The sequence below is a fragment of the Cetorhinus maximus genome, chromosome 12 (genome assembly GCF_964194155.1).
Source record: "Cetorhinus maximus chromosome 12, sCetMax3.hap1.1, whole genome shotgun sequence".
Taxonomy (NCBI): Eukaryota; Metazoa; Chordata; class Chondrichthyes; order Lamniformes; family Cetorhinidae; genus Cetorhinus; species Cetorhinus maximus.
The window spans coordinates 57,640,338-57,654,534 of record NC_135890.1 but is presented as its reverse complement, the minus strand read 5'-3'; the positions used below and the strand labels follow the sequence as shown (position 1 = coordinate 57,654,534).

The 14,197-nt window shown below is 41.1% G+C and overlaps 1 protein-coding gene across 2 annotated transcripts in view; it reads right to left on the bottom strand.

The window, feature by feature from the left end:
• Positions 1 to 14,197, bottom strand: part of LOC144687474 (centrosomal protein of 83 kDa-like) — a 73,431-nt gene that overhangs the window by 54,172 nt on the left and 5,062 nt on the right. For both annotated transcript variants that reach the window (XM_078553680.1, XM_078553681.1), the window contains exons 3-5: positions 5,776 to 5,926; positions 3,649 to 3,741; positions 3,414 to 3,545 (exon numbers count right to left, since the gene is read on the bottom strand). In XM_078553680.1, the coding sequence (XP_078409806.1) occupies positions 3,414 to 3,545; positions 3,649 to 3,741; positions 5,776 to 5,926 (376 nt within the window). The remainder of the gene's footprint in view (positions 1 to 3,413; positions 3,546 to 3,648; positions 3,742 to 5,775; positions 5,927 to 14,197) is intronic.

Below are 14,197 nucleotides of genomic sequence, written 5' to 3'. Positions count from 1 at the left end.
TCTTGGAGTGTGTATGAGACAGTTTTTTTAAGACCAGTATGTCGCGGAACCAACTAGGGAACAGACTAGCCTAGGTTTGGTTTTGTGCAATGGGAAGGGTTTAATTAATAATCTTATTGTGTGGGGTCCTTTAGGAAACAGTCACCATTACGTGATTGAATTTTTCATTAGGTTGGAAAGTGAAATAGTCTAATCTGAAACTAGGGTCCAAATCTAAACAAAGGAAATTATGAAGGTATTAGGTGTGAGTTGGTTAAGATAGATTGGGGAACTTCATTAAAAGGCATGATGATGGATAAGCAATGGCTAATATTTAAGGAATGAATGCGTGCACTGTACCAGTCATATATTCCTTTTTGGCACAAAAACACAACAGGGAAAGTGGCCCAACTATGGCTAACAAAAGAAATTAAGGATAGCATTACATCCAAAGAAGAGTTATATAAAAGTTGTTAGAAAAGGTAGCAAGCCTAAGAATTGGGAACAGTTTAGAATTCAGCAAAGGTGGACCAAGAGATTAAGGGGGAAAAAAGAGCATGAGAGTAAACTTGCAAGGAACATAAAAGAGGACTGTACAAGCTCCTCTAAGTATGTAAGAAGAAAAAGATTGGTGAAGACAAACGTCGGTCCCTTACAGTCCGAAATGGGAGAATTTATAATAGAGAACAAGGAAATGGCAGAGCAATTAACAACTATTTTAGCTCTGTCTTCAAAGAGGAAGGCACAAATAACTTCCCAGAAATACTAGGAAACCAAGGGTCTAGTGAGAAGGAGGAATTGAAGGAAACTAGTATTACTAAAAAAAAGAATGCTGGAGAAATTAATGGGACTGAAAGCCGATAAATCTCTAGGGCCTAATAATCTACTAAAGGTGGTGTCTATGGAAATAGTGGATGTGTTGGTTGTCATCTTCCAAAATTCTGTAGATTCTGGAACAGTCCCAGCAGATTGGAGGGTGGAAAATGCAACCCCACAATTTAAAAAGGAGGGGGGGAAAATACACGCAATTACAGACCGGTTAGCCTAACATCAGTGGTAAGGAAAATGCTAGTGTCCATAATGAAGGATGTGATAACGGGACACTTAGAAAATATCAACAGGACTAGACAAAGTCAACATGGATTAATGAAAGGGAAATCACGTTTGACAAACCTACTGGAGTATTTTTTGAGGACGTAACTAGCAGAATAGATAAGGGAGAACCAATGGGTGTGGTGTATTTGGATTTTCAGAAAGCTTTTGATGAAGTCCCACATAAGAGATTAGTGGGCAAAATTAAAGCACATGGGATTGGAGGTAATATATTGACATGGATTGAGAATTGTTTAGCAGACAGGAAACAGAGAGTAGGAATAAATGGGTCTTTTTCGGAATGGCAGGTGGCGACTCGTGTGGTACCGCAGGGATCAGTGCTTGGGCCCCAGTTATTCACGATGTATATCAATACATTTGGTTCCCTCATCCAAATCAATGTTTCCAAGTTTCCTGACGACAAAACTAGATGGGAATTTGAGTGGTGAGGAGGATGTTAAGAGGTTTCAAGGCAATTTAGACAAGGAACAAATGGACAAATACATGGCAGATGCAGTTTAACCTGGACAAGTGTGAAATTATCCACCTTGGTAGGAAAAACAGAATGGCAGAGTATTATTTAAATGGTAATAGATTGGGAAATGCTGATGTACAAAGGGACATGTATACCAATCACTGAAAGCAAGCATGCAGGTGCAGCAAGCAGTTAAGAAAGCAAATAGTATGTTGGCCTTCACTGCAAGAGAACTCGAGTATAGGAGGAAGGATGCCTTACTGCAGCTATACAGGACCACACCTGGAGAAGTGTGCGCAGTTTTGGTCTCTTTACCTAAGAAAGGATATACTTGCCATAGAGGGAGTGCAGCGAAGGTTCACCAGACTGATTCCTGGAGTGGCAGGATTGTCATATGAGGAGAGATAGGGCCAACTAGGCCTGTTTTCACTGGAGTTTAGAAGAATGAGAGGGGATCTCATTGAAACGTATAAAATTCTGACAAGGCTGGACAGGCTAGATGCAGGGATGATGTTTCCTCTGGCTGAGGGGTCTAGAACAAGGGGTCACAATCTTAGGATATATGGGAGGCCATTTAGGATCTAGATGAGGAGGAAGTTTTTCACTCAGAAGGTGGTGAACCTATGGAATTCTCTATGACAGAAGGCTGTGGAGGCCGAGTCACTGAATATATTTAAGGAGGAAATAGATAGATTTCCAGGCTCTAAAGGCATCAAGGGGTATGGGGAAGAGAACAAGAGTATAGTGTTGAGATAGTGGATCAGCCATGATCATATCAAATGGCGGAGCAGTCTTGAAGGGCCGAATGACTTACTTCTGCTTCTATTTTCTATGTAACACACAAGATTTTGGGGGACTGGATAGGGTGAATACTGGAAAGATGTTTCCTCTTGTCGAGGAAACCAGAACTCAGGGACATAATTTAAGAAAAGAAATGAGATTTTTTTCTTTCAGAAGGTCATTAGAGTGTGGAATTCTCTTCCCCAGAAGGTAGGGGAGGCTGGGTCTTTAAATTTATTCAAGGTTGAGTTAGACAGATTTTTAACAGACTAGAGAGTCAAGGGTTATGGGGTGCAGGCAGGAAAGTGGAGCTAAGACCACAACCAGATCAGCCATGGTCTTATTGAATGTTGGGTTAGGCTCGAAGGGCTAAATGGTCCACTCCTGCTCCTATGTTCCTATCATCTCAATGACTGCAGTGGTTTGAGGAAGCCCAAAATCACCACCATCTCAGGGAAAGAGAGGGGCAATTAATGCGGTCTCCTCTGTGTCACTAATATCGCTGCAACAAATAATGAAAAGGAAATATGCTGCTAGTTATCAGGATAGGAAATTAGGTACTTTAAAAAAAAATTAATCCATGTTTGAAATGCAAAGATAAATATAAAAGGGAAAACACTTAAAGATAAAAATACATACTGCGATCTTTTAAAAATAGCTGAGTCCGTGAAACAAAATCCCCCTCCATTTCTTTCTCTTGTCAGGTAAAGGAAGGAAGTATGTGCTGAGGCTCATGAAGTTAAGGATAGAAACAGGTGCTCACAGATAGATGGCCCTGCAATTAATTTCTCTCTGCTTCTCATAGGGAGGGGAATTTATAAAGGAAGCAGTGCTAAGATATCTCCATTTTATAAAAACACATAGCGCTGATCGTATAGGTAATTGATATGGAAAAAGCACGGGAAACATCCAGTGGTCAGGAATCAAAGTCAGTGGTTGAACACAGGAATCCTGGGGTATTAACGCAAACTAAAGGATCCAAATGATCACCTGACAACAGGTAGTGGCATTCACAATCAGACCTGAAGCAAACAATAACCAAGCAAAACAGAAACTCATAATAAAACTGCTCATGCGCAAGACTTACCTCAGCTTCAAATCGGATCACCTTCTCATCCATGAGTCGCTCGTGCTCTTCCTTTTGATGCTCGAGTTCTGATTTTAGGAAAGTGTATTCGTAACGCAACTTATTGTATTCTGCTCTGTACTTCTCAGTTTCCTAAAACATTAAAAGATCTCCAGTTTTATATGTAACACAAAGAAACAAACCATTTCAGTAATTCCAACAAAATTTCTAATAATTTTCTTCTCTTCATTCCCACCTCTTCTTGTGTCCTGAAGCGTTCTCTCATAGGTGTCTCCAGTTCTTGTTGGATTTGTGCTTTTAGTAGCTCCAGCTTTTGGGGTGTTAATACCTGCCAACAATGAGAAAAGATAGAAAATAGAAAAGATTATCAAATGAAGAAAGAAAATCACGTTGAGTTATGAAGGGTGGTTCTGCTCAAAACCTGTCTTTTCTTTTTACAGACACTGCCAAGGTGTATTATTTGCAGCATTCTTTTGGTTAAGTTATATTATAATTAGCTTTCTGACAAAGCTAGTCATAAGCTTTATGATTTTATCAAAAACATTTGACACCCACTCCTTTTCTTTTCCAGTCAGATTTCTGAAATTCCGTGGAGAAATCAAAATCTTTACTCTCAAGTATTCGATCAGTTGAGCAATTTATACAGGGCTAGGGTATCTTCAAGGCTCCTAAATTACATATTGAATAGTTCACAAGATTGTAATTCAATTCACAAGCGTGGTTTATGAATTCCACTAGAAAGCAGATTAACATATAGTCTTAAACTCACCGGCATTTTTCTCACCTTATATAAAGCAGTGAAGATAAAACTTTTACTTGCCCATTAGTTAATTGGTAATTAGAGATAAATGAGTCAACTGTGACATAGGAAAACATTAAGCATCACACAACTTGTCCTGTAGTATAAACAGCGGCAAAGTAACTACAGATACAGAAGTAACTGCTATAAATCACTCATTATACCTTTTACAAGATCCAATAATTTCTAAGAGTTTTGCTTTCTGTATTCTGCCCAAAGAGCCATTCCACATCTTTGCCACTTGTGTTCTAAATGTACCTTTCCTATAATGTTTCTTAAAGAAAGAACTTATTTATCACCACCTCAAGATATTCCAAAGCATTTCAAAGCTAATGAAGTACTTTCAAGTTAGTTATGCAGAGATATACGACAGTCAAATTTGACAGAGCAAGGTTCTATTAATAACAATGTGATAACTGCCATATAATCTGCGTTTAGAGATGTTAATTGAGGAATAAATATTGGTCAGGAGACTGGGGTGAGCCCCCTGCTCTTCCACAAAATCGTACCATGGTATTTTTTTTTTACATCCACCTCCGAGGGAAGGCGTTTAACATCTTTAACAGTTTAACATCTTATTCAAAATTATCTTAATATACAGTTCCGTGAGATATCTACACATCACCTTCTTGAAACAGGGAGATCCGAGTTTCTCCTGCCTTTCCTTAAAGCCTAGTCATCTGATATTAGGGATCAGCCATGTGACTTCTCTGTTCCCATGAAAGATCTCGACCCGAAATATTAGTTCTGTTCTCTCTCCACAAAATTGCCTGGCCTGCTCAGTGTTTTCAGCATTTTCTGTTTTTACTTCTAAAGTTCATAACTGGCGTAATGTGCTTTGGGGTGTCCTGAGATCATGAAAAGCACTATATAAATGTAAGTTCTTTATTTTGTGGTCTTCCCTGAGTGCTGCACAATTTAGCAGATATTTTCCAGCTTGCACCCTAATTTAGCTCACTAATTATCTGCTTTATTGATTTCAATTACACAGTGACAGAGCACATCAAGGACAAGAATGCTAACTCCCATAGGGCTCTTTCAAATTCTTCTGGATTGCTCTCAGACACCCATTTCTCTTCACTATACAAATGCACACATTTTATTCTTATGTTTCATGCAGGTGTGAAAAAGTAAAATCCTGAGGGGCCTTGAGAAGGAAAATCTAGAACTAGGGGTCACTGATTAAAAATAAGGGGTTGCCCATTTAAAACAGAGATGAGGAAAAGTTCTCTCTCAGAGGGTAGAGTATCTTTGGAACTCTCTTCCTCAAAAGGCAGTGAAATTGAATATTTTTAAGGCAGAGCTAGATAGATTCTTGATAAGCAAGGGGGTGAAAGGTTATCAGGGGTAGGTGGGAATGTGGAGTTGAGGTTACAATCAGGTCAGCCATGATCTTATTGAATGGCTGAGAAGGCTCAAGGGGCCAAGTGGCCTACTCCTCCTAAATTGTTTGTACGTTCGTATGAAACAGATTTTTTCAGAAGCCCCTTTTATAATACACAATATAGTTACTTTGCCAATTATTTATTTCCATCATCTGATTTTAGAAAACTGTCACCCCACCTGCATTTTCAGTTCCTCTTGCTCCCTTGTTTTGTCTAATAATTCTCCACGCATTTCAGCTAGTAGAAGTTGGAATTTCTCCTGGGTGCTTTGTTTATCCATGTGTAGCCGTTTTAATTCATGCTGAGCTTTTGTGTATTCATCCTGCAACCTGCAGTAAATAAAACTTCAACATTATTACATAGGACATGTAATCACCAATTAGATCCTACTTTCACCCAACTTTGATGATTCTATAATCAAACAAACTGAAATTGGCCCGACTACCCAAGCACATATTTAACTGATCAGATGTTTCGTCTCATCAACAAATATTAGATGGTGTCATAGGCTCAAATAAGATAGAATACTCATCCCCCAATTATTTCTTCTTCAGAATAAAGAACAAAATTCTTCACACTCTTCATAACTCATATCAAGCTTAAGGCATCCATTTGGTTATCCTTTTCTGCATTCCCTCAACAACAACCTGGTAGTTATATAGTCCCTCCTAATATAATAACATTCCACAGGAGAGTAATGAAGCAAAATTTGGCACTGAGGCACATGAGGAGATATTAAGACAAGTGATAAAAAGCATGCTCAAAGGGATAGATTTTATGGAGCACCTTAAAGGAGGAAAGAGAGATAAGGCCATAAGACATAGAAGCAGAAGTAGGCCATTCGGCCTATTGAGTCTGCTCCACCATTCAATGAGATCATGGTTGATCTGATAATCCTCAACTCCATTTTCCTGCCTTTTCCCCATAACCCTTGATAGTCTTACTGATTGAAAATCTGTCTATCTCTGCCTTTAATATACTTAACGACCCAGCCTCTACAGCCCTCTGCGGTTAATAATTCCACAGATTCACTACCCTCAGAGAAGAAATTCCTCCTCATCTTTGTCTTAAATAGGCAACCCCTTACTCTCCCACAAGGGGAAACAACTTCTCAGCATCTACGCCGTCAAGCCCCCTAAGAATCTTATATGTTACATTAAGGTCGCCTCTCATTCTTCTAAACTATAATGAGTACTGGTCCAACCTGCTCAACCTCTCCTCATAAGAAAATGCCTCCATACCCCAGATCAACCTAGTGAACCTTCTCTGAACTGCCTCCAATGCTAGTATATCCTTCCTTAGATAAGGGGACCAAAACTGTTCACAGTATTCTAGGTGTGATCTAATTAGTGCCTTGTATACTTTTAGCAAGGCTTCCATATTTTTATACTCCATTCCCTTTGAAATAAAGGCAAGCATTCTATTTGCCTTCCCTATTACCTGCTGAACTTGTATGCTAGCTTTCTGTGATTCGTGCACAAGGACCCCTAAATCCCTCTGTGTTGCAGCCTTCTGCAGTCTTTCTCCATTTAAATAATATTCAGCTCCACTATTCATCCTGCCAAAGTGCACAACCTCTCATTTTCCCACATCATATTCCATCTGCCAAGTTTTTGTCTACTCACTTAACCTGTCTATATCCCTCTGTAGACTGTGTCATCCTCATCACTTGCCTTCCCACCTATTTTTTTTGTCACCTGCAAACTTGGCGATAGTACACTCATTTCTTCCATCTAAGTCATTAATATATATTGTAAATAATTGTGGCCCCAGCACTGATCCCTGTGCACTCCACTAGTTACAGGTTGCCATCCTGAAAATGCCCGCCTTATCCCAACTCTCTGTCTTCTATTAGTTAGCCAATCCTCTATCCATGCTAATATACTACCCCCAACACCATGGGCTCTTATCTCGTTAAGTAGCCTTATATGTGGTATCTTATCAAATACCTATTGGAAATCCAAATATATTACAAAGAACAAAGAACAAAGAAAAATACAGCACAGGAACAGGCCCTTCGGCCCTCCAAGCCTGCGCCGATCATATTGCCTGTCAACTAAAATATTTTGCACTTCCAGGGTCCGTATCCCTCTATTCCCATCCTATTCATGTATTTGTCAAGCTGCTTCTTAAACACCACTATTGTACCTGCTTCCACCACCTCCTCTGGCAGCAAATTCCAGACACTCACTACCCTCTGCGTAAAAAACTTGCCCCGCACATCTCCTCTATAGTTTTCTCCTTTCACCTTAAATTTATGTCCCCTAGTAATTGACTCTTCTACCCTGGGAAAAAGCTTCTGACTATCTACTCTGTCCATGCCACTCATAATTTTGTAAACTTCTATCAAGTCGCCCCTCAATCTCCGTCGCTCTAGTGAGAACAATCCGAGTTTCTCCAACCTCTCCTCATAGCTAATAACCTCCAGACCAGGCAGCATCCTGGTTAACCTCCTCTGCACCCTCTCCAACGCCTCCATATCCTTCTGGTAATGTGGTGACCAGAATTGCATGCAATATTCCAAGTGTGGCCTAACCAAGGTTCTCTACAGCTGCAGCATGACTTACCAGCTTTTATACTCAATACCCCTGCTAATGAAGGCAAGCATGCCATATGCCTTCCTGACTACCTTATCCACTTGCGTTGCCACTTTCAGTGACCTGTGGACCTGTACACCCAGATCCCTCTGCCCATCGATGCACTTAAGGGTTCTGCCATTTACTGTATAATTCCTGCCTGTATTAGACCTTCCAAAATGCATTACCTCGCATTTGTCCGGATTAAACTCCAACTGCCATTTCTCTGCCCAAGTCTCCAACCGATCTATATCCCAATATATCCTTTGACAATCCTCTTCACTATCTGCAACTCCTCCAACCTTAGTGTCGTCTGCAAACTTACTAATTAGCCCAGTTATATTTTCCTCCAAATCATTTATGTATACTACAAACAGCAAAGGTCTCAGCACTGATCCCTGCGGAACTCCACTAGTCACAGCTCTCCATTCAAAAAAGCACCCTTTCACTGCTATCCTCTGTCTTCTATGACCAAGCCAATTCTGTATCCATCTTGCCAGCTCACCTCTGATCCCGTGCGACTTTACCTTCTGTACCAGTCTGCCATGAGGGACCTTGTCAAAGGCCTTACTGAAATTCATGTATATAACATCCACTGCCCTTCCATCGTCGATCATCTTTGTCACTTCCTCGAAAAACTCGATCGAGTTAGTGAGTCACGACCTCCCCTTCACAAAACCATGCTGACTCTCACTAATACGCCCATTTGCTTCCAAATGGTAGTAAATCCTGTCACGAAGAATCTTCTCCAATAATTTCCCTACCACTGACGTAAGGCTCACCGGCCTGTAATTTCCTGGATTATCCCTGCTACCCTTCTTAAACAATGGAACAACATTGGCCATTCTCCAGTCCTCTGGGACCTCACCCGTAGCCAGTGAGGATACAAAGATTTCTGTCAAGGCCCCAGCAATCTCTTCCCTTGCCTCCCTCAGTACTCTGGGGTAGATCCCATCTGGCCCTGGGGACTTATCCACCTTAATATTCTTCAAGACGCCTAACACCACCTCTTTTTTGATCTTAACATGATCCATCTACATCTACATAATGCATCATATTACATCTATTGGTTCTCCTTTATCTATCCTGCTTGTTACCTCCTCAAAGAATTCTAATAAATTTGTCAGGCATGATTTCCCCTTCATGAAGCCATGCTGATTCTGCTTGATTATATTATGCATTTCTAAATGCTCTGTTATTACATCCTTTATAATAGACTAACATTTTCCAAACGACGGATGCTAAGCTAACTCGCCTATAGTTACCTGCTTTTTGTCTCCCTCCCTTTTTGAATAAGGATGTTACATTGTCCATTATCCAATCTTCTGGGACTTATCCAGAATCTAAGGATTCTTGGAAGATTACAACCAGTGCATTCACTACCTCCGTAGCTACTTCCTTTAATATCCTAGGGTGCAACTCATCAGGTCCAGGGCACTTATCGGCCTTCAGCCCCATTAGTTTCCCTAGTACTTTTTCTCTAATGATAGTTATTGTATTTATTTCCTCCCCCCTTTTTGCCGCTTGATTATTTAGTATTTTTGGAACGGTATTAGTGTTTACTGCCGTGAAGACAGGTGCAAAGTATTTATTCAGCTCTTCAGTCATTTCCTGGCTCCCCATTATTATTTCCCCAGCCTTATTCTCTAAGGGGCCAATGTTTACTTTGGCCTCCCTCTTCCTTTTTACATATTTAAATAAACTCTTACTGTCCGTTTTTATATTACTTGCTAGATTACCCACAAAGATTATTTTCTCCCTCTATTTTTTTTGGTCATCTTTTGTTGGTTTTTAAAACTTTCCCAATCCTCTGGCTTACCACTAATCTTTGCCACATTGTATGTTTTTCTTTCAATTTGATACTATCCTTAACTTCCTTGGTTAACCATCATTGGTTTAGCCCCTTCCTAGAATCCTTCTTCATCACTGGGATATATCTTTGTTGCGAGTCATGAACTATTTTCTTATATGTCTGCCATTGTTCATAAACTGTCTTATCTGCTAAACTCCTTTCCCAGTCCACTTCAGCCAACTCTGCCCTCATTCCTTTGTAATTACCCTTATTTAAGTTTAGCATAGTTGTTTCCAACCCAAGTTTCTCACTCAAACTGAATGTTAAATTCTACCATGTTATGGTCACTGTTTCCTAGGGGATCTTTTACTCTGAGACCATTTATTAAACCTGCCTCATTACACATTGCCAGATCCAAAATAGCCTGATCCCTGGTTGGATCCACAACATATTGGTCTAGGAAACTGTCCCTAATACACTCTATGAATTGTTGCTCGTGGCTACCTCTGCCAATTTGATTTTCCCAATCTACATGAAGGTTAAGGTCACCCATGAATAATGTACTACCTTTTTTTACATGCCCTCATTATCTCCTTATTTATTCTCTGTCCTACAGAATAGCTACTGTTAGGGGGCCTATAGAATGTCCTCTTCCTCTTTTTTTATTTCTTACCTCCACCCATATGGATTCTACAATGATCCAAGATCATTTCTTGCTATTATACTTATTTCATCTCGTACTAACAAAGCTACCCCACCACCCTTTCCTCCCTGCCTGCCCTTTCAAAAAGTCACATACCCCTGAATATTTAATTCCCAGCTTTGATCTCCTTGTAACCATATCTCCGTAATGGCTATAAGAGCATACCCATTAACTTCTATTTGTGCCATTAATTCATTTATTTTGTTCCGAATACTACATGCATTTAAATAATGGGCCATTAATTTTGCCTTTTTACCATTTTTCCCCCCTTTGACTCCATTTGCTGCTTTTTTTTTAATGTCTGTACACTCTGTCCCTTCCTGTCACATGCTGGGTATCATTACCTAAATAGCTGCCCTGCAGTGCTGCCATATCCTCTTACTTTGTTAGTCTATGTATCCCCTCTCCAGAACCATCCCCACCTCTATTTAGTTTAAAGCCCTCTCTACAGCCCTAGTTATTCGATTCACCAGGACACTGGTCCTAGCACGGTTCAAGTGAAGTCTGTCCCACCGGAACAGCTCCCTTCTACCCCGGCATTGGTGCCAAAGCCCCATGAACTGAAACCCATTCCTCCTACACCAATCTTTGAGCCATGCATTTAACCCCTTGACTTTATTTACCCTATACCAGTTTGCCCGTGGCTCAGGTAGTAATCCTGCGATTATTACCTTGGAGGTTCTGCTTTTCAATTTAGCTCCTAACTGTTTAACTTCTTTCAGCAGAACTTTCTTTCTAGTCCTATCAATGTTATTCGTACCAACGACTACTGGATCCCTCCCCTCCCACTCCAAATTCCTCTCCAGTCCTGAGGAGGTGACCTTAACCCTGGCACCGGGCAGGCAACACAGCCTTCAGGACTCCTGATCTTATTCAACTGGAACACAATCTTTTCCCTTCATCACCTTATAAACCTCAATCAGATCACCCCTAACTCTATGATTCTCTGAAGTGTAAAGTCCCAATTCTTTTTGTCTATGTTGATAATCAAAATGCTTTTCACTGGAAATTAGTATAGTGGCCCTCCTCTGATCCTTTCTTCAACATCACCCAACAAGTGAGGAGACCAAAACTGAACACAATATTCCAAGTGAGGCCAGACCAAGGTCTTGAACAAGGATAAATTAGTATGTTTTGTCTTAAAATCAATTGTCCTATGAATGCCCAACACCATTTGCTCTAGCTATCACTTCATGGCATTGCTTATATACCTTTAGCAATCTAGGCACCGGAATACCCAGGTCCCTCTCTCTCTCTTCCTCCACCCTCTTTAATGCTTTTCCCTGAAGGGTGTTTGAATGTTGAGCATTCACTCTGCTCACATGCACTTGAACTTCATTTTCCAGTCTTGATTTCAACACATTAAGATTTGCCTGAAGCAATAGTGCATTGTCTATAGTTCTAACAATCAGACAAATTTGCAGATCCTGCCCCCAACACCTACAGCCAGATCATTAATAAATTTGTAAAGAGAAATGTTCCCCAACACCAACTCCCACAGCACACCATTAGTGACCAGGCTCCAAACTGATCCAAATCCATCTATAACAATTTCTACCTATACCCATAAGACATAGGAGCAGAAATTAGGCCATTCGGCCCATCGAGTCTGCTCCGCCATTCAATCATGGCTGATAAGTTTCTCAACCCCATTCTCCCGCCTTCTCTCCGTAACCTTTGATCCCCTTACCAATCAAGAACCTATCTATCTCGGTCTTAAATACACTCAATGACCTGGCCTCCACAGCCTTCTGTGGCAATGAATTCCATTGATTCACCACTCTCTGGCTAAAGAAGTTTCTCCTCATCTCTGTTCTAAAAGGTCTTCCCTTTACTCTGAGGCTGTGCCCTCAGGTCCTAGTCTCTCCTACTAATGGAAACATCTTTCCCACGTCCACTCTATCCAGGCCTCTCAGTATTCTGTAAGTTTCAGTCAGATCCCCCCTCATCCTTCTAAACTCCATTGAGTATAGACCCAGAGTCCTCAAACGTTCCTCATATGTTAAGCCTTTCATTCCTGGGATCATTCTCGTGAACCTCCTCTGGATGCTCTCCAGGGCCAGCACATCCTTCCTGAGATATGGGGTCCAAAATTGCTCACAATATTCTAAATGTGGTCTGACCAGAGCCTTATAAAGCCTCAGCAGCACATCCCTGCTTTTATATTCTAATCCTCTCGAAATAAATGCCAACATTGCATTTGTCTTCCTAACTACCGACTCAACCTGCAAGATAACCTTAAGAGAATCCTGGACTAGGACTCCCAAGTCCCTTTGCACTCCAGACTTCTGAATTCTCTCCCCATTTAGAAAATGGTCTATGCCTCTATTCTTCCTAACAAAGTGCATGACCTCACACTTCCCCACGTTATATTCTATCTGCCACTTCTTTGCCCATTCTGCTAACCTGTCCAAATCCTTCTGCAGCGTCCCCGCCTCCTCAATACTACCTGTCCCTCCACCTATCTTTGTATCATCTGCAAACTTAGCCAGGATGCCCTCAGTTCCTTCATCTAGATCATTAATGTATAAAGTGAAAAGTTGTGGTCCCAACACTGACCCCTGCGGAACTCCACTAGTCACCGGCCGCCATCCTGAGAAGGACCCCCTTTTCCCCACTCTCTGCCTCCTGCCAGACAGCCAATCTTCTATCCATGCTAGTACCTTGCCTCTAACACCATGGGCTCTTATCTTACTGAGCAGCCTCCTGTGCGGCACCTTGTCAAAGGCCTTCTGGAAGTCCAAGTAGATAACATCCATTGGCTCTCCTTTGTCTAACCTACTCGTTACCTCCTCAAAGAATTCTAACAGATTTGTCAGGCACGACCTCCCCTTGATGAAACCATGCTGACTTTGCCCGATTTTACCATGCACTTCCAAGTATTCTGAAATCTCATCCTAAATAATGGACTCTAAAATCTTACCAACGACCGATGTCAGGCTAATCAGCCTGTAATTTCCCGTCTTTTGCCTCACTCCCTTCTTAAACAGGGGGGTTACATTAGTGATTTTCCAGTCCTCTGGGACCCTCCCTGACTCCAGTGATTCCTGAAAGATCACCACTAACGCCTCCACTATCTCTTCAGCTATCTCCTTCAGAACTCTGGGATATAATCCATCTGGTGCAGGTGATTTATCCACCTTCAGACCTTTCAGTTTTCCTAGTACTTTCTCCTTGGTAATGGCCACCATACTCACCTCTGCCCCCCGACTCTCTTGAACTTTGGGGATGTCACTCGTGTCTTCCACTGTGAAGACTGACGCAAAGTACCTATTCAGTTCCTCCGCCATTTCTTTGTTCCCCACTACTACTTCTCCAGCGTCATTTTCCAGCGGCCCAATGTCCACTTTTGCCTCTCTCTTACCCTTTAAATATCTAAAAAAAACTCTTGCAATCATCTTTTATATTACTGGCTAGTTTACCCTCATATTTAATCTTCTCCCTCCTTATTTCTTTTTTAGTTGTCCTCTGTTGGTCTTTGTAGGCTTCCCAATCCCCTGGTTTCCCACTGCTCTTCGCCGCATTGTAT